The 19,351-nt window shown below is 42.0% G+C and overlaps 1 protein-coding gene across 11 annotated transcripts in view; it reads right to left on the reverse strand.

The window, feature by feature from the left end:
• Positions 1–19,351, reverse strand: part of ANKS1B (ankyrin repeat and sterile alpha motif domain containing 1B) — an 823,383-nt gene that overhangs the window by 251,420 nt on the left and 552,612 nt on the right. For all 11 annotated transcript variants that reach the window (XM_075933985.1, XM_075933942.1, XM_075933974.1 and 8 more), the window contains one exon: positions 7,629–7,781. In XM_075933985.1, the coding sequence (XP_075790100.1) occupies positions 7,629–7,781 (153 nt within the window). The remainder of the gene's footprint in view (positions 1–7,628; positions 7,782–19,351) is intronic.

Here is a 19,351-nt window from a genome sequence, read left to right on the forward strand (position 1 = left end):
ACATACTCAGTTCTTTTTAACTATTTTGAAATATAGCACAGGAGGTAATATTGTCTGTGAATGCCAGTTGCTGGTAAGTAACTGGTAAAAAAAAAAAACCTTTCATTTTCCTTCCAGAATTGCCTCTGAAGATGGGACTCTTGGGAGATTAAGCAGTAATAATAGCCACAGAAGAACTCAGGAATTCTTAATTGAATGGAGATTGATGGAATGCTCTCTTAAGAGGAAAAAACATCTAATCTAGGCCCAGAAAAGAAAGATCAAAACTGAATGACCATGTGGACAGGACTCCATATAGCAGCTGTATACATTTCACCAGTATATGGTTTGCATTTTTCAATCAAGCCATGGAACTCGCCTCTGCTCTTTTGGAATAGACTGGCATGGCTTAGTGCAGGAGTGGGCAAGAATTTTTGATGGGAGCCACCCCAAGAATCTAGTAAGTGGTCAAGGGCCACACTCTTCCATGATATTAATGGAGGAGGTGTGGGGGTTGGGATAAAGGTTGGGTGCAGAAGGGAGCTTAGAGTAAAGAGCTGGGATGCAAGAGAGTGTGGAATCTGGAGGGTGGAGGGAGTTGTGACCTAGAGGAGTGGTGTAGTAGAGGATGAAGGGTCTGGGAAAGGGTTGTGACCTAGGGCAGGAGTGCAGGAAGGGGTGCGGGAATTTGGTTTGTGACTGGGGGTAGAGGATTGCGGTGCAAGATCTGTGAAGGGTTTGTGACCTGAAGAATGGATGTAAGAGAGGGTGCAGGATCTGGGAGGGGTATGGGTGAAGGAGAAGGGATGCAAAGAGTTTGGGTTACATGGGCTAGGGATGCAAGAGGGGGACAAGAAGGAAGGGGCTGGGGTGCCAGAGGCGGGCTCTGGCTGGGAGGGTACGTCTACACTACAACGTTAATTCGAACTAACTTAGTTCGAATTAGTTAATTCGAACTAAGCTAATTCGAACTAACGGATCCAGACTAAAAAACTAGTTCGAATTAGCGTTTTGCTAATTCGAACTAGCATGTCCACATTAAGTGGACCCTGAACCGGAGTTAAGGATGGCCGGAAGCAGTGCCGGCAGGGCATCAGAGGAGGACTTAGAGCGTGGAGCTGCTGACTCAGGCTAGCCGAGGGCTGTGCTTAAAGGGTCCCGACCCCACCCCGGACAGACAGTTCTCAGGGGTGCCCCGCTTGCAAACCAGTCCTGGCTTGGATTGCCCGGAGTACCCACATTGGGCACATCACAGCACTCGGCCATCAGACCGGCTGCACTTGCCGCAGGCTGCCATCTGGGGAGAGAGGGCAATTGGGGGGCTGCAGGAGAGCTTCCACCCCAAAAGCCCGCAGAGCCAGCCTAGTCCTCCCCATCGGGGGCGCATACCCCATTCCTCCCTCACCTCCTTCCACCTACCCTTCCCTAGCCTCTCTTCTTGATGTACAAAATAAAGGACAAAAATGGAAGAGAGAGGCTGGGAGAGGGGAGGGCAACTAAAATGATCAGGGCTTGGGAACAGGTCCCACATGAAGAGAGGCTAAAGAGACTGGGACTTTTCAGCTTAGAAAAGAGGAGACGGAGGGGGGACAGGATAGAGGTCTATAAAAGCAGGAGTTGGGTGGAGAGGGTGCATACAGAAAAGTTCTTCATTAGTTCCCATAAAGAAGGACTAGAGGACACCAAAGGAAAGGAATGGGTAGCAGGCTTCAAACTAGTAACAGAAAGTTGTTCTTCACAAAGCAAAGAGTCAACCTGTGGAACTCCTTGCTGCAGGAGGCTGTGAAGGCTGGAACTACAACAGAGTTGAAAGGGAAGTGAGATCAAGTCATGGAGGTTGGGTCCATGGAGTGCTATTAGCCAGGGGGTAGGAGTGGTATCCCTGGCCAAGGTTTGTGGAAGGCTGGAGAGGGATGGCACGAGACAAATGGCTTGGTCAATGTCTTCGGTCCATCCCCTCCAGTGTCCCTAGGGTTGGCCGCTGTCGGCAGACAGGCTACTGGGCTAGATGGACTTTTGGTCTGACCCAGGACGGCCATTGTAAGCTCAGGGCTCAGGGTCGGGGGTCTCGCTGGACCCCCTTGATTTTCATGCACACCTGCTCCTGGGTGGCCAGGCTGGCAGCTCTCCTGCCCTAACCGGCCACCTTCCTGTGCCTAGTGCAGAGGTCATGGACAAGGTCCATGATGTCCGCACTAGCCCAGGCGGGTGCCCGCCTCTTGCGGTCCCGGGCAAGCTCCCGGGAGCCGCCAGCCTGGTCCTGGGAAGAGGGGGAGGGCTGGGGGGCATCGGGTGGGTGGCTCGAGCCATGCCAGGTGCAGGGTCTGCTAGCTGGGTGCTGGCAGGCTTGCACCTGGCATGGGCCCTGTAGCCAGCCCATGCCCCTTTAAGGAGTCTGGGGCCGGGAGGGGGGCAGACGAGTTTCCCTGGTGTTGGCCAGAGTGGCCACCAGGGAAACCTGGGGAGGGCTAGCCTCCCACTAGTTCGAATTAAGGGTCTACACAGCCCTTAATTCGAACTAGTAAGTTCGAACTAGGCTTAATCCTCGTGGAATGAGGATTACCTAGTTCGAACTAAGCACTCCGTTAATTCGAATTAAATTCGAACTAACGGAGCGCTAGTGTAGCGCCTATGAAAGTTAGTTCGAACTAACTAACATTCGTTAGTTCGAACTAACTTTGTAGTGTAGACATACCCGGAGAAGCTTACCTGGGCAACTCCTAGCCAGCAGCCCCGCTGGTTCTGAATGCTGTGAGCCCAGAGGAGTGAGGGGTACTTCCTGTGCTGCCTGTACTGCCAGCAGGCAACTCCCATTGGCCAGAAACTGACCAATAGGAGCTGCAAGATTTTGCTGGGAGTAGGGAAGCTGGCAATGTGTGAAGCCTCTTTCCCATCCCCACAGGCTTGCAACATTCAGGGAACTGCTCTGAACTGTGTGCGGGGATGGGGGAGAGCAGCCAGGAAGCTCCCATAGGCTGGATGTAGCCCACATACCATATTTTGCTTGTCCCTGGCTGAGTAGGATACCTACCTACTCATAGCAATTCTGAATGCAGAGAAAGCTTCATTGTGAAAATCTCTGTAGATTGTGATCTATATTGAAATATCTGAACAAAAATTATTTTCTTCCTTGAATTCTCCTCAAAAACATGCACAGATTTTTAAAAAAGATCTGAAAAGGTTTTTGAAAAGGTTTGGTCTTGTTCAAATTTTGCTAATGGTAGCCTACAATTCTTAAAATTTAACTTGTGCAGTCTGGCTTTCCCAGGCACGCTTTGTGATTCTAGGAAGAAGAATGGGAGATTAGTAGTTGAATTCAAGAAAAATGATAAAAATACATTCTCACCCTAAATGCATCTTTAAAGTAACACCTTGCTGATGTTCATGAAAGGTTAATCTGACAAAAATGGCTGAATTTCTCATACCCACTTTGTAGAAATAATATAAACCTATCCTGCAATTTGGAAGAAACAGTATAAACACTCCCCATTGGCTTAAACTCTGGAGATGCAAGTCTGATAAGAATTAAATTTAAGAACACTTGAAGCTAAATGATTATGCACCATAAGATAAAGATTAATTATCCACATATGCAATCTTTTAGAATGTATGAAAATAGAAGATTCTTGTACTGTAGGGATACTGCTGCTGTAGCTGCTAGATAAACAAATCTAGATGAAAGATGAATGAGATTTCTTCAGGGAGAATCAGTAGTTCAGAATAAAAGACACTGATCAAGAGCAAAGACATTATGTTATTAATTACATGGAAAAGCATTGAAAACATAGGTCATCATTTTAGACAAATTAGGTGATTACAGAAGAATGTCCTTAACCTTTTTCAGAGAGCCGGGCTAAAGTCTAAACATCCACCCAAGATAGATAAAGTGAACCTATATCTGGATATAGAAATTCACCTTGCACATGGACTAGGAAATCTGGGAGATAAGAGCACAAACACTGAAAACTCCATTTTCTGGGCAAGGAGAACTGAAATTTATCTGACAAGATGAATCAATTGTGAGCTCTTTCCTATCTCACCATTCGGAGAAATTCACAAAGGAGGAGAGTTAGGAAACTAATAAATCCTTGAGTCTAGTGTAGAGAAGTGAATCTAACAGAGTCTAAATCCCAGAGTCAGGGTCCCCAAAAGGATACAGAGAAGCTAATTGGAAGCCAGCATGAAGGAAGTTGGAAGCCAGCATGAAGCAAAAGTGAATAGTGCTTTTTTCTGTGATTTCTAGGATTCGACTATTTGAAGTAATTGTACCCCATGATGCAAGGGCATGAGAGAGAATCTTCAAAAGATTAAGGAATTCACCTTCATACTGTAGTGAATACAAGCAGATTCACCCAGCCTTGTAGCTCCCCAAAGTGTACTCTGGCATGCTGCAAGCAGGGCCGGCCCGAGCCATTCTTGCGCCCTGGGCAGCAGGCGCGTGGTGCATGCGCGGCCCCACCCCAGGCGCGCGACACCTGATTGACGTGTATGGGGCGCTGTGCCCCTGGGCGCATGGTGCATGCACGGCTCTGCCCCCAGGCGGCAAGCTATGGGGGGGGTGTCTTGGGCACACAGGCCCCTTAGCACTTCAATCAGGTGCCCCCCCCCATAGGTTGGCGCAGCAGGCAGCTGCCCTGTTAGCCCCCCTCCCTCCCGCCCGCTTAATCTGGCCCTGGCTGCAAGATGTAAGATCATGCTGTTAAGTGCTGGAAGTTTAACACAGCTTTGTACAGTAGAAACAGGATGTGGTTTTATACTCAGAACAATTATCTGCATTATTTGGAATCTCGGCGTGGTGGAAAATCTCTGGCCTTTTTAAAGTATAGAAGATCTGCAATAAATTCTATTCTCTGTACAGAAATCAGGGTAGATTTCTCCATATTGATTAGGAGCCTCAGTGCATTGAAGGTGGACTGCACAGTGGCCATGCTGGACAGTATCTGAGACCTGGGCCATGTTCTTACTGGTCTGTTATCTAGGTAAAGGAATATGTAGATTTTTGTAGAAATGCTACCACAGCAAGGTGTTTTATGAAAACAGGATGAATTCTAATATGTCAAAGCTTAATACAGGTTGGAGCTCTATGGTCCGGACTTCAATGTCTGACAACATCTTTGGTCTGGGAATCTTCCAGGATACTCCCACCCTTGGGCACACAGGGGGAAAAGTTGGGTCTCATGCTCATCCTCATCCTCATACTCTCAGAGTTTCTGGAGCGCTGCACATAGCTCATTTGCAGTGCTGAAGCTCAGGCAGGGAGTGGGAGGATCAGGGAGGGAGACACTCAGGGGAAGAGGCAGGATGAAATGAAGCTTCTGAGTCACTACTACTTATGACAGAAGGCTAGCAACACAGAACTTGTATAACTTAATTTACAGTGTTCAGTTCGGTGGGTAAGCAGTGTATAGCAACAACAGTCATTGCTTTTCAAAGTATTCTATAACTGTCGGCATCAAGGAAGGGGCCTGACAAAATGGTGGATGCTCATTGGCAATTCTTAAAGGAGACAATGTTAATCTTTAACAAATCTAGAGCCCTATTCTGATTTGACCTACTCTAGTTATACAGTAGTGCAACTCTGACTTCAGTGGAGTTACTCCACATCTGAATTGTTCTAAGTGAGCCAGAATCAGGCCAAAAGCCTTTAATGAGGTTTAAAGACCCACTTGGGGGAGCTAAAAAGTAATTTGCTGCCAGGTTGATTTTGGCAAAGTCTTCAGAGCACTTTAATTTAGAATATGTAGTATAGACAGGAAGCCCTGTGCAACAAAGTTCTTCACCCCTTACCTTGTTCAATTTAATGCTGGTAATTTGTATTAACTACTGAAATAAAGTATTTCCCGTTTCTGGCCAGAATTCCAGGCAGATTTTATTTCACTAACTCTGCCTCAGGTCATCACAGTTTATTTAAAAAAGAAATCACATTTAAAGATAGGATCTCTATGTCGGCCTGTAAACTATCTTCTGGTATGTGCATATAATATCCATTTAATTCAGTGGGCATTATGAATGTATGTAACATCTGGGAAAGAATTGGTCCTTATAGTAATCAATTTTTATGTTAATAAATGCATGGAAAGGGGCTTTCATGGGAGCATTGTGGGGAGAAGAAATTGTATGAAATGATATTTTATCTTTCATTTTATGAATTCTTTTTCAAGTCCCTGTTCTGGGCTGTATCTGAGCTGTGCCCTGGGCAAGCTCAGGGAATATTGGATGGTGGCTTTATACCATTTTTATGCTTTCCCTTTCCCCAACACTGGGCTTCACTAGGTCATTCCCCAGCATAAGTTAGAGCAGCTACATTAATGTATGCCTGGCTTCCCATGGCACCCAAAGGACTATTCTGGTAGTTAGAGGTTGATGTGGCATAGAAGAACTATGTAATGGCCTCTCCAAAAGGGAGTGGAGTATACCTTCTGATTCTGTGAAGAGGGCAGCAAGTGTGTGGAATAAGAAGTTTTTACCATCCTGGGAATTCCTTACAGGTCAGTTCAGCTGTCTGCATGGGTGCTTTAATCAGTTGTAGCATCAAACTTTTACAAATAGACAACAATTCAGTTGCAGATCCCTTAGCCTCTGTGGAAGCTATATACGATTATGCTGTGCTATCAAGTTAGTCATTATAACACTGTGCAAAATTAGAATTGTTCTACAGTCAATATATAACAACATTTATAGTTGCTTCCATGTATTTGTGCATCACCAAATGAATCTTATTTGAGAGACAAGAAAGCACAGTTATGAAAAGCGAACAGTTAAAATATTTTGTTTCTTAAACATAGTTTTGAGTACATGCATGGCTTCTTTTAACTAGGGTTCATTTTATGTCAAAAATAAATTATAAGAAACATTGCAAGTATTGTTGCTATACTCGTCTCAGTCAAACTGGAGAAAACATGTTTTATAGTTATAACCTTTGTTTTCATATACTTTTTGGAAAAAAATGTATTGGATTTTTACCCACAAAAGCTTGTGATATTCATTAATCTCTAAGGTGCCACAGTACTGCTCGTTGTTTTAACAGTTAGGGCATATCTACACAGCAGGGCTAATGCCAAAATAAGCTATGCAACTTGAGCTACATCAATTGAGTAGCTTATTTCAGCTTTTGGTGCTGTCTACACAGCAGGAAGTACGAGTTAGAGCACTCTTCCTCCGACTTCCCTTAGTCCTCGTAAAATGAGGGTTACAGGAGTCAGAGTAAGAAGTCCTCCAGCTCGACATTATTTTGACATTATGTCGAAATAACTACTTGTTGTGTAGACGCGGACTATGTTATTTCAGAATAACTAAAGTTATTCTGAAATAATGCTGTTGTGTAGACATAGCCTTACAGACTAACACAACTGTTCCTCTGAGTCTTTTAAAAAAAGGTTTTAGTCTTCCTGAAGCCAAAGTTTATATCATACTAATTTAAGTTACATAATTAAGACAAGGACAAAGTACATGAAAATGAAAGGTATATCATGTCAAGTAAAAACCAGTAATCTTTAACAATAATTAAGAAATTGGAACAGTATAAAATATTTATTTATATGGCTATTTCCTTTCATAATATCTCTGATTTGTAATGGGACATAATAAAGAGTATATAAAAGTGTGTTCATTGCAGATTTGCTTTTCATGCAACAAATAGATTAACTTACATTTATTAATTCGCTGTCCCAGATTTTTTTCACAAGGTCCATCGATGTATAGCCATTAATCAGAAAGGATTTGGTATAGTCACCCAGTTCAATGGAGTCTAGCCAATCTGCCACAGAGGTGGGGTTGTAGCCGTCATTACCGATCTGCTTCATCTGAAATATACAAATGAATAAAGATTACTAGAAATATTATTAAGCATCTTTTTGACAACATAACATGTGTTAAGTTCTTTGGGTCAGAATTATTTTCTTTTGACCAATGGGTAGGTAGGCTTAGAGGCTAGGATAGAATGGAAATAGCAGATGTTGTATATTTTGATTTTAATATGACTTTTAGTACTATCTTGTATGACCTCATCATAAACAAACTAGGGAATTACAACCTAGATGGAGCTATTATAAGGTAGTGCATAACTGGTTGGAAAATTATTCCAGGAGAGTAGTTACCAATGGTTTGTAGTAAAGTTGGAAGGGCATATTGAGTGAGGGTCTCCAAAGATCAGTTCTGGGTCTAGTTTTGTTCAATATGTTTACCAATGATTTAGATAATAGCATAGAAAGTACACCGATAATTTACAGATTGTATCAAAGCTGCAAAGGGTTGCAAGTGCTTTGAGGACAGGATTAAAATTCAGTATGATCTGGGCAAACTGAAAAAATGGTCTGAAGTAAATAGGATGAAATTCAAGAACAACAAATGCAAAGTACTCCATTTAGAAAGGCTCAATCAGTTGCACACATACAAAATGGGAAATGACTACATGGGAAAGAGTACTACAGAAAGGGACCTTGGGGCTGTAGTAGAACACAAGAAAAATATGAGTCAACAGTGTAACAATGTTGCAAAAAAGGTGGACATCGTTCTGGGATATATTAGCAGGACTGTTATAATCAAGACACAAGTAGTAATTCTTCTGCTCTGTTCCACACTGATTAGACCTCAGCTGGAGCAGTGTGTCCAGTTCTGGGCACCACATTTCAGAAAGGATGTGAACAAACTGAAAAAAGTCCAAAGAAGAACAACAAAAATAATTAAAAGTCTAGAAAACATGACATATAAGAGAAGATTGAAAACACTGGTTTTGTTTAGTTTGGAGAAGAGATGACTGAGAGGGGACACGAGAACAGTTTGCAAGTGCATAAAAGATTGTTACAAGGAGGTGGGAGAAAAAATGTTTTCATTAGCCTCTGAGGATAGAATAATAAACAATGGGATTATGCAGCAGGGATGGTTTAGGTTGGACATTAGAAAAAAAACTTCCTAACTGTCAGGGTGGTTAAGAAGTAGGGAGGTTCTGGATTCTCCATCACTAGAGATTTTAAGAGCAGGTTAGGCAAACATCTATCAGGAATGGTCTAGATAATATTTAGTCCTGCCATGAGTGCAGAGGACTGGACTAAATAACTTCTCGAGATCCGTTGTTCCACTCCTACGATTCTATAGTTCTGTGACTATTTCTTTAATAATTAGCATAATCTGCAAAAAATTAGAAATATTAGGATTTTGATTTTACTTTTCTAAATTCCTCTAAGCTACCAATAAGTAAAGAACTGTGACTTATCTTTCTGAATTGTTTTCAATGAATACGATTGAGGATTTTCAAGTTAGCTATTAATGATAAAATTTGGAAGAATAAAATATATAAAACTTCAGCTTGTTCAGTTGTTTAGGCATGCAATTTATAGGAATATATAAAGCAATATATAATAGTAATGGTTCAAACTGCATATGTAAGAAAAATGAATTACACAACAGCATCACATCTTTATACAAAGTGTAACTATTGCTAACTCAGTCACATATTGCAGTAGTAAATTTTTAAGAAGGAAGTTTAGAAGGCCTTATATTTTCCACAGACTTTATGGCATGCAAAACTTTAATAGAGTGAGTGCTAGCAGCCTGTCTCCAATTTCTCTTTGCTATATACAGTTTTACTGTAAGGGAACAAAACAAGTGTGACAGGAGCATAATGTTTTTGAGCTTAACTTTTAAGTGAGTGACAATGTAATTTAAAAAGTAGAGACTGTTGAAAATCTTGCCTGAACCAATTTTATTTATTTGAAATGTAATTTAAATTCAAGGCAGTAGAAAAAATTTAGTTTGCTTTTGAAAGCTGGAGAAGTGTTCACCGAAATATACAATGCTTTCCTTTCAAATAACTGGCAGACACCTGACACATGATGATCTTGTTCTTACTTTGTTGCAGTATCCTGGAGGAACAGGCAAAGGTAGGCACACTGCAAGGGGGGGCTGCCACTCTAGTCCTTGACATTTTGTTGCATGTGCTGGATATAAAACTTCATATGATGAATGTGACATTGTTGTCTTGAATCATAAAACAGGGACTGGTGGGTAATTCTGAGGCAGTCCACCTGCAGGACTGTGCCTGAGTAAGGCTCCCAATGTCCCCAGTTTCTGGGGAAGCCTGCCCTGGAGCATAGTCTCCTAACACAGATTGGTGGAGAATGACAATTCCAATTCATGGAGAACTTCAAAATGTTGGGATGTTGTTTTGAATTAGAATGAAACCAGACTTTGAAATCCTCTGTGAAACAGAATTACTGTTCCCTGCCCAGCTATACTACAGCTATCCATAACTCAATTTTTACTATAAGGCTGCTCTACATTAAATCTCACTCATTGACATGAGAGATACAACCCTTCAGTTACAGAAGTAGAGATGATAGGCTACATAGCTTATTACTTATTCCATGGTTTCTCCATGCCCTGTTTTATGATCTAAGACAACAGTATCACATCATCATAAATTTTTATATCCAGTACCTGCAACAAAGAACAAGAGAAAACAGTGGCAGATACCCTGAGTAGTATGCCTAGTTTTGCCAGATCCTCTAGGGAACAGCAACAAAATAAGATCAAGATCAGGATGTGCTATGTGTCTGTCAAATATGTGAAGTGACAGCATTGTATATTTAGGTGAACACTACTTCAGGATTCAAAAGCAAATTTTACATATTTTTCTGCTACCTTGAATTCAAATTACAGTTTATTTGAAATGTTAAGAAATAAAATTGATTTAGGCAAGACTTTCAGTTCAGCAGTCTCTATTTTTTAAATTACTTTAGCTTCGTCTTGCTTGATTTTTTCCAGGACTTTGAACTTAGGGGAAGAGAAGGATGTAGAGGATCACCCCTCAGTGTAAAAGAAACACATCCAAGATAGATTGGGCATCTTCACCTTCTCTGGAGCAAATCCTCTGACACTGGGAGCTCACTTATTTGCAATAAGATTCTGTTTCCAGATACTCTGATAGGGAGAAAATATTGCTTGCTAGTGAGTAGTGAGTGAGTACTTGTGCTAATCATATACCGGCAAGTCTCTGCTTAGTTGATATGCCAGTATATTGTCCTGGCCTGAAAAATATAGAGCCATGGCATAAAATTGGCATACTATGCACCATTACTATGGAGCTATAACTTCTTTGCACAGCTGTCTGGGTACCTACTTTTTTTCTCCTAAAACATTACTATCATCTTGTCAGTGACTATTAGAACCACTTTCTTATTTAAATGATGGAGACACTTGAAAATCGAATGTATTGCTCCTAATTACAGACCATTTATATGTTTTTTTTTCCTCCCAGGAATTCCAGGGACTAAACTGTCAATTGCCCTGACTGGAGGCATGAGAGATGAGGAAGGTCGGTGAAGCCAGGGATTTCAGTATAACCCTTGTGAGAACACTATGATGCTGAATTCATCATATAAGGAATAAAGTGACATTCCTGGGTATTGTCAATTTCCTATCTATTCTACTTGATGTTGATAAGCAACATCATAGAGGCTTCATCTTTGGACATGGACACAAAGTTATATATGTCATCAAAGACAAAAGGTCCATCAGCTTGAGGAAGATCATCAGTTTTTGGCATGAGCTCTCCAGTAATATTTCTGTTGATGTAAGGACTTTTAGACACATTCCTTCTGGAAGAAAAATGCTGCCTGTTGGAAAATCCAGAACTGTCCCAATAAGAGCTAGGGCAAAGCCGTGTGTGATTTCTTTTGGTTTATCCTGAACTCTACAATTTAGAATAAGGTATGTGTTTATATTGTAAATATTGACAGGGCCTTCTGAGACGATGTCCTTATGAGCCAATTATCCAAATAGGGGTAGACATGGATACTCTGACATCTCAAATGTGCCACTACCAGGGACAGACAGTATGACTACTTGAGGTATCAAAAGAAGGACTTTATATTGGTAATAATTTTGGCCCACCGCCAAAAGAAAGGTAGTTTCAATCTGAATGTTTGAATGAGAAGTAAAAATATGGGCCTTGTACACTGAGAGCCTCAAATTAGCCTTGAGTAAATAAGAAGGGGATGACTGAGGCCAGGGAAAGCATGCAGAATTTGTATTTTCTGATAAAAGACGAGCTTCTGAAGATCTAGAATGGGTCAGAGACGTCCATTCTGGGAGGATGACAAAGTATCTGAAATAAAATCCCTTCCACACAAACTCTACAGAAACTTTGGAAATTCCTCTATATAACCTGATTCTAGCAGGGAATTAATTTCTGATCATTGGACAATCTACAAAATCCACTGGTCTGTGGTAATAGTATTGGAATATGTAAGCAATGGGAAAGAAAGTAGAAATTCTCATTTATCCCATAAAACTGAGAAGTCAGTGCAAGGATGATGATACAGTGATCGTTAACTCATGATTTGTAAGGCTTGTGTCTCTGCAAATGCTGAACAGGGATTAATTGTTGGGATTGCTTTCTTTTAAAGGGATAGAAAGTTGAGGCCATGTATAGCAGTTTCAATTAATGAAACTCTGGTATATCAAATTATTTCCTTGGGGGTTGAGAAATCACCAGAGTTTGCAAAATAGATACACATGTCTTTGTCTCACTAGAAACTCATCTGTTCTAGACATATATGACACTTACCATTAAACTGGAGGTCTTTATCTGAATTCTTATTTCTGGTGGGGATGGTCAAATAACCATGGCTACATCTAGACTGCAGGCTTCTTTTGGAAGAAGCTTTTCCGGAAGAGATTTTCCAAAAGAACTTCTTCCGAAAGAGAGCGTCCAACCTGCCAAAGCACATCGAAAAAGCAATCTGCTTTTTCGAAAGATAGTGTTAACACTGAATGGATGCTATCTCACATTTAAACTGTGATTACTATGGACGGAATGGCCACCAGGGCACCTATGCTTTTTCCTCTTTCCTCTTCTTTCAAAAGAACTCCCTCTTCCCCATCCACACATGCCTTTTTCTGAAAGAGCTCTTTCAGAAAAAGGCTTCTTCTTCGTAGAAAGAGGTTTACCAAAGTCGGGAAAACCCCTCTGTTCTTTCAATTTTTTTTCAAAAGAATGCTATTGCAGTGTGGACATAAGTAAAGTAGCCATTTTTCCGAAAAAAACTCTGTAGTGTAGACATAGCCCATGAGTGGTGCATAAAAGTAGTTGTGCATGCTACTGTTTTAGATTCTACTTAAAAAAGCATTGAAGGATGCTAAGGCAAGCTTAGCTACTAACTGACTGTAAAGCATGAAGACTTTTGGCTTATCTTCACTCACGCTTCCTGAATTAGCATAGTTTAGATGTGTTTCTAGTGATCCTTTTTGGCCCTGAGGTCAAGGCACTGCATGCAGAGCAATGAGAAGTTGAATGACCGTTCCCTAATCAGGCCAAACAATGCCTGGATGCCTGAAACAGGAATGACAGGAAGGCTAGAGGCATACTTCTTGAACTATGATTTCTTTATCTTCATTTCCAGCGCATTAGAACCAAAGACTTACAGGCCAAAGAACGAACTAACTAAGCAAACTAAGGGGGTGGCATTAAGAATAATCTCCAAAGATCTGGCAAAGTTATTGGTACATATACTACCACAGTTGAAAAAGAATTGAGGCAGCCTTGACCACCAAACATTTGTAGCTGCAAGAAGAAGGACAAGTTGAATAAGAATACTTCAAAAATTGCTGCTATTAGATTGTTCCATTCACCCAAATAGCACCATCAGCTGATCCCCATGGGTGGAAATGTGCAGAGGCCACTCAAAGAGCATACCACATGAACCAGAAACCTAGTGAATAAAGCAGCATCATAGTAGCAGTTAGAGGTTCCGTTGTAAGAAACCGTATCTGCTCATCAGAGAAGGACTTTTACCTCTGTTGTGGAGTTCACAAACCATTCATAATACTTGAGAATATGGACTTAGGTTAATTTAGATGTAAATATGAACTCAAAATTCTAATAAAGGAGGCAGCTAAAAAGAATCAGAACATCTGAAGCCCACCTGTGAAGGGGTCAAAGTATCAGGAACTTCTGTATAGTGATGTAATCTTATTCCAATTAATGGTGGGAACAGTGTCCAGATGCATACTGAAATGAATTATACCTCACAGTGAGCAAATGTCCTGACACCTACTACAATTTGGTAGAGACTAGATGCTATGTTCTTAGCTTGATACTGCAGGAACTGGAAGGTTCCACAATCAGTGAGATAACTGCTTCCAATTAAAATGCTTCTGTAAATCCCCTTGTCAACAGGGATTGAGCTACCCCCATGTTAAGTCATCCCTAAACCTATGCAGGCTCCATCAGCACCTACCAGAAATTTCTGTGTCCCAAGTCCAATAGGGTGTGCCTTCTTCTGGCATATGTGTGATCTCTGAAACAGGTCTTTTCCAGAACACAGACTAAGATGCTCTTGGACAGGCAGAGTTAAGCATTATAAAAGGGTCTTATTGCCTATGTTACTGTGGCCCAATCCTAGATTACCAGGGACAGAGAACTATTCTTCTGAGAAACCGGATAACAGGTTGTGGAAATCATCATCATCATCTACACTCTTCATGGTTTCTATACCTTGAAAAATGGCTGTGCTGAGCTGGGACTATTCCAGGAAAAGTTGCATCAGGGTTATCAGTCTGTACTAAGCAACTAGGCAATGAAACAAGGCATCTATGTTAAACTGAGCAGCTTAGCTCCTATGTCACATAGGGCATTTAATGGAGTCACTATCTGTGGGATTTGTCAATGCATCCAGATTCACCCTTAGAAACTGTGCCTTAATGCCAATAAGATTCTGAAGATAATTCATGGATGAGTCCACTGATAGGGACAAATGTGTGAGAAAGGTTTTCCCCCACCTAAAAATTTCATACCATTCCCTCAATCAAAATTTTGTGCACAGAGAAAGGTGGGGGTATATGCCAATGTCCCAAACCTTCTTAGAGCAGAACACAACAGGGGACACAACCTTTTTTTTCCTATACAGAATGCTGAGGAAGTATGGAAAGGCACTAGTGCTCCAGTGCTGAGCTGGGCTACCTGATGTCTAGGGATAAAAGGGAGCCACTGTAATGTAATATAGCTTCATGATGAAGCACCTCTTATTCATGGTATGTAAGCTCTGACTGCTAGACTCTAAGGGCATGTCTAGACTACATGGCTCTGTCGACAGAGCCATGTAAACTAGTTTACCCGACATAGTCAATGAAGTGGGGATTTAAATAATCCCTGCTTCATTAAAATAAAAATGGCCACCAAGCTGTGCTGACAATCAGCTGATCCGGCACAGCACGGCAATCTAGACGTGGATCGGTCAACAAGGGAAGCCTTTGTCGACCGCTCCTGTAAACCTCGTTTCATGAGGCATAAGGGAGCGATTGACAAAGGCTTCCCTTGTTGTTCCCATGTCTAGATAGCCACACTGTGCCGGATCAGCTGATTGTCAGCACAGCGCAGCGGCCATTTTTATTTTAATGAAGCAGGGATTATTTAAATCCCCACTTCACTGACTATGTCGGGTAAGCTAGTTTACATGGCTCTGTCGACAGAGCCATGTAGTCTAGACATATCCCTAAGGTGTTCCTTCTCAAGACAATGTGAAGTTCCAGCCATGCTAATCCCCACAAAGTACATCAGAGTCTAGTTACTGGAAAGCCAAGAAAACACACTTTCAGTGGTATTGATGTGCTAATATAAAGATGTTCATATGCTGAGTCAACACAACGCCAAGATAGAGGCTCCAAAGTACTTATGCTTTGAAGCTGAGGTTTCAGTACAGCAGCATTTCACCTTCATAACACCTGGGCCCCAAGTTCAAGGTATCTAATTTCTCTGGTGCCCTTGGTGGTGCAACTTACTTTTATGGCTCTAATGAGCATGAAATACTTCATGTTTATGGGGCCCTTAGAGTTAGATGTCTCCACTAAGACCATGATGCACCTAGGCAGAGATTCTGGAGTGCTTCTTCTGCTTGGTGCAAATGCACTGCTGTAACAACATGGCTTCTCTGTAGCCATGTTAGAAGGCCTGTGCTAGGCCTGAACCAAAGCCGCCTTCTGCAGCCAGACTGAAGAGTAGCAGCCAGCTACTAGACATTTTTTTACTGGGCGAGAGATTCCTCCCCCCGCGGATGGATGTGTGTTCGTATCAATATGGGTTTCAGTCAAGGACACTCCTTGGCAACTTCTTGGTCAGCAATTGGCATATCTCTGTTTACAGTCATTCACGGTCACACAGCCTGGGCCTTCTGCTCTGTGTGCCTTGTATGCTCTAGGCAAGCAAAAATGGATGTTACAATGGGGGTTCCTGTCTGGCTACATTCTACTTCTTGATACGACACACTACATCCTAGGATACAAGATGGCGGTGATACCAGCACCTCTTGCCTACTTTGGGGGAATCTAGAAGTGCCCGATGGCTGGAATAGAAGGTTTAGGATCTAGGAATTGGCGAGGGTCCTTTCCTAGTGCTGTATATCGAATGTGCACAAAAAAGGTAGCTGCATTAACTAGGCATTGCACAATACATAGAGCTATGCAGAAAATGATTACAAAAATTACAGTGGTTAGAGCAGTGGTTATAACAGAGTGTAAAAAAAGAGTTAGGGAAAATCTCAGCTGTTGGGCTAACCAATTTAGCCATGAGATGTTTACATTCTTAGTTACAGCATGTCTTACAACCTTGGATCTGAGAGCAAGCTAAAAGTGTTATCAACTCAGCCTTGAACATAGACACAGTGAAGTTTCAGAGTTTGGATTCTTAAAACAATAACTTGGTTTTCTTAGAGAGCAAATTTAATCTTAAAAGTTGAATGCCTAACACAAGCACTAACTAATTTGTGCTTTGTCTGTTTGCAATTTTAAGCAAGAGGACATTGTCTAAAACAAAATAAAACTAGTTCATTTGAAACCTACAAAATAAAGTTACAATATATAGAGCTCATTCTTTGGACAGTCATTTTCCTTTGGGCTATTCCCGGTGGCAACTCCTTTCCCTCCGATATGGGCTTAATGATTGGGAGAGGAGTGTGAAGTGTTATGGCTTGAGCTTGGGTTAGCTCCTTTGTTTCTCTTAGTGCTGTGTAGGCTGCCAGAAGCACTTTTCATAAAGCGTGTAATTTAACTATGACCTCTGCCATAACTTCGAGCCAAACTGTATGGGGCAGCGGGGTACAGTTTCTCCTTCTTGCCATAAGGCATAGGACATCTCTGTGTTTCCCACAGTAAGGTACAAATGAAATGGGGCATTCAGGTGAATCGGACCCATAGACTGATAAGTGCGTATCTCGTTATCAGCTGTCTCAGAGCTTCCTTGTGGATGGGGGCTCATTCTTATCGAGGATGCTTCCTGAGCAAATTATATGGGGAGTAGGTACAAATTAAGATTCCCCATTTTTCTAGATCTTTAATTAGTTCACAGACCGGAGCCATAGCTTCGGCTGGAATGCTGTACTGTTTTATCTTGGTTACAGTGGAAGGCGGGAGAGCGGGGGTTTGAGCTAGCAAAGTTTTAAAGCCAGCTCCAAAAGCTCATTTTTCTCCATTAATTACTTTCTCCTTCCCCTCTCTAGCCTCAGGAGGAGCCGTTCCTGAAGGTGCTCCATGTCCTTATTTAGGGTTCGCACCTGGGTATCCAGGTTCTGGCATTGCTCTCAGAGTTTGTATCTCTCTCTCTGCACTTTTATCAGCTCTGTTTCTAAGTTCCAGTAGCTAGAGCAGGCTGCTTGCCACACACCCTTTAACAGCCAGATGCAAGCGCCTTTCCCTAACATCTCTTTATCCCACTTAGGGTTGCCCTATCCCTCTCGGGCAAACTCCTTTTCTATACAGCTAAAATTCATGTCAATCGTGACTGGCTTCATGCTGCTGTATTTGAACCAATAGCACAATCCTGCCGACTACGCCAATTCTGTCAGCCGACGGTCAGGGCAGTGTGTGTGTGTATGCCTCCGAGAAAAGGTTTAACGTCCGTGTCTTTACTGCTAGGACCGGGGTCCCGTCGCAGAGGGTGGCCAGCAGGCCAACAGATGCCCTGTTATATAGGAAGAGCTTATTACACCTTAGATTTTAACTGCTAGAACACAAAGTTCCTTCGCAGCGGGCAGCCTGGGAAAGGCTGGAAAGGTGCTTTAACGGATCTTGTCACCTGGGAGTGACACAGATCCAAACGCCCAAGCTCTCCCTATGTCTGTCCCTTTATGACCGGCTGAAGTTCTTTTAAATTGTGCTTGGTTCTGTTACAGCAACTGAAGGAGTCAGGTTAAAGCTTAAACAGTTACAGGTTTATTAAAAAACTTATAAAGCATATGGTTACAATGGCTATTGCTCTATTTCTTAAATGCTAACAAATACAGATTTTAAAAATGGTTACAAAGAAAATAAAGATAGAAAATAGAAATAATGGTACTAAGTGACAGCTTAATCTTTAAAGAGCTCTAAGTCTATGTATATATATACTTAAGCAAAGGACTACATCCAGGTACAATTTTTACCCCTTTCTGTGCCTCTCGACTCCAGCGTGTCAGGCCAGGGCCGGTCCCTCAATTCCTAGGAAAGACGAATACGAGGTGGGCGTCCCCTTGGAACCTCGGGAGATCAAACACCTAACCCGACCAGCAGATAGATGGTAGATTGACACTCAGAGAAAATGCGCTGCTGGACCTATCTTTATACCCCTGGGGGCCTGTATTCTCTTTCTTATCTAAGATGCCAAATTGTACTGGTCCGTTTTGTGGCGCCAGTTTTTACAAGCAAGTTTCAAGTTAATTTACACTTGCAAGAGAGATAACTAAATTGTGAGCACTAGACATTTTTTTACTGGGCGAGAGATTCCTCCCCCCCGCGGATGGATGTGTGTTCGTATCAATATAGGTTTCAGTCAAGGACACTCCTTGGCAACCTCTTGGTCAGCAATTGGCGTATCTCTGTTTACAGTCATTCACGGTCACACAGCCTGGGCCTTCTGCTCTGTGTGCCCTGTATGCTCCAGGCAAGCAAAAATGGATGTTACAATGGGGGTTCCTGTCTGGCTACACCTTCCAGTTAGATAAATCAGATACCCTATGGAATCCTCCTATTGATCAAGAGAATGTACCTTAACAGCTTGATGGCCAAGTTTGGAGTTATGTCTCCAAGGATCTGGTGGCAGGGTGGGCTATGGATTGGAACTCTATTATCCAGAAAGCACAAAAGAAAACTCACATGGTATGTGGTAAGGCAGAGAAGGAGAGAATCATCATGTTGAAAGATCCATGCAAAACCACGCAAGAGAAACCCTAAAAATCAGAACCCTCCCCCAAATAATTCCGCAAAGCAATTATTCTCAGCTGTTACAGACCAACTGAAGAGTGGAAGATGAAGCCATTGCTTTCAAAGCTTTCACAGGCAAAGCATCTAGAAGAAGCAACTATTCTGAACTTTTATAGGAAGATAAAAAACAGCTACAGGCAGTCCC

The sequence above is a fragment of the Pelodiscus sinensis genome, chromosome 1 (genome assembly GCF_049634645.1).
Source record: "Pelodiscus sinensis isolate JC-2024 chromosome 1, ASM4963464v1, whole genome shotgun sequence".
Taxonomy (NCBI): Eukaryota; Metazoa; Chordata; order Testudines; family Trionychidae; genus Pelodiscus; species Pelodiscus sinensis.